Raw genomic sequence first — 1796 nt, 5'->3', positions numbered from 1 at the left:
AAACAAAGCACACACTTGACTAATGAGTCATCTTAAAATGTTTTTAAAATTCATTAGAAAGAAGGAAAGAACTACAGGAAATTTATATTGCAGAGAAGTGGTATTAGATAAATATATTAACAAGATCTGAGACTAGAGAAGGCAGCTGATGGACATGTCATTTGCTCAACTATAAGAACCAAAGTTCTGGAGCCAACTTCTATATCTCCTCAAGAGATCCATTCATGGTACAAAACCAGTTTTAACTGTGTCAGGTAGAACCAAGAGATCTGATACATATCTAAGTATTAAGCATTTGAGAGGCATTGAAAATCATTGGAATAACACGTATTCTTTATTTGAACAACCATATCACTCTAATAAAGCTCCCATAATTATGGCTTGACAAGTCCCTCTCACATACATGAGGCCAGGGGAAACTTCCAGGTAACTCCAGAATGCAAAACCTAAGGTTCCAGTCAGTACAATAGAAAACAGGAACCAAGTAATGGATATATCCCCATAATCAATTGAAACATTGGAGAAAGCAAAATCCAAACTTATTCCTGCTGTAACTATTTAAATTTCCTATGCATCACAAAAATTATTCCCGATTATCAATTTCTATTCCCAAAGTTTGGTCTCACATTTTACCTCTTACAACCTTCTCAGTAGTTTCTGAATTCCCTGCTTGATCTCCTTTGTTCTCACACCATAAACAATGGGGTTTAGAGCTGGGGGGATGAGGTGATGCAAGATATTAAGCATGATGGGAACATCTGGGGGAATTCTCTTCCTGGCCAGGTTAGTGATGACCAGAACCAGCAGGACTGTGCTGAAGAAGAGGATAAGGATGAAGTGGGAACCACATGTGCTCAGGGCCTTGGCCACAGCACGCTCAGCCTTGATCCTTAGCACAACTTTCAGGATAAAGGAATAGGAGAGAACAATAAGGATGAGGTCAAAGCCCAGTAGGGTCCAGCCTGTCACAAACTGGTAGAGCTGACTGAAGGTGATGTCATCACAGGAGAGTCTGGACACAGACAGGTTAGTACAGATGCAGTTGTTGATAATGTTCCTTGCACAGTATCTGAGTTGGGAAGAAAGTATAGGTATAGGCATAGTAAGAAGGGCATTGCGGACCACAACAAAGATGGCAGCCCTAGCTACAAATTGGTCAGTGATTATAGACGGGTATCGTAGTGGATGGCAGATGGCCACATAGCGGTCATAAGCCATGACCATGAATGTGCAGGATTCCATGGTCAGAAAACTATTCATAATAAACATCTGAAGGAAGCAGGCTGAGAAACTGATGGATTTGTTGTTAAACCAGAAGATATCCAAGACCTTAGGAATAACAGTAAGGCAGAGTACAACGTCCAGCAGAGAGAGGAGGCTGAGCAGGTAGTATATGGGCTCATGCAGAGAGGTCTCCAGCCAGATGGTGATAAGGAGGGTGGCGTTGGCTCCCATGGCCAGGAGGAAGAGGAGGCTGAGGGGCAAGGACAGCCAGTGCTGCCAGTTCTGGTAGTTAGGGAAGCAGGTGAGGAGGAATTCAGAGACTGGAGCAGTAGAGTAGTTGCTGGATGATGTCATGTCAAGCAACCTGATCACAGCTGACACTTCAGAAAACCTTGGAGGGTAAGACAAGAATAAATCTATCCAGTCAATATGAATACCCATGGGGAGTAGCTCATTTTCCAAAGAACCATTGAAAAATAGTAATATTTAAGTGCCTGGTACTATTTTATGCAATTTATAAATATAAACCCATCCATTCTGTTAAAAATCCTATAAGTAGAATAATAGTAGCA

The 1796-nt window shown here is 41.6% G+C and overlaps 1 protein-coding gene across 1 annotated transcript; it reads right to left on the bottom strand.

Moving 5' to 3' along the window:
- Positions 1 to 636: 636 nt before the first annotated feature.
- LOC124225724 (olfactory receptor 56A4-like) lies at positions 637 to 1578 on the bottom strand. Its single transcript, XM_046638356.1, has one exon. It carries the CDS (start codon positions 1576 to 1578, stop codon positions 637 to 639), a length of 942 nt encoding a protein of 313 aa, XP_046494312.1.
- Positions 1579 to 1796: the final 218 nt, after the last annotated feature.

Source organism: Equus quagga, chromosome 14 (assembly GCF_021613505.1).
Source record: "Equus quagga isolate Etosha38 chromosome 14, UCLA_HA_Equagga_1.0, whole genome shotgun sequence".
Classification (NCBI taxonomy): Eukaryota; Metazoa; Chordata; class Mammalia; order Perissodactyla; family Equidae; genus Equus; species Equus quagga.
Note: the sequence above shows the minus strand (reverse complement) of the source record. Positions and strands in the feature narration are given on the sequence as shown.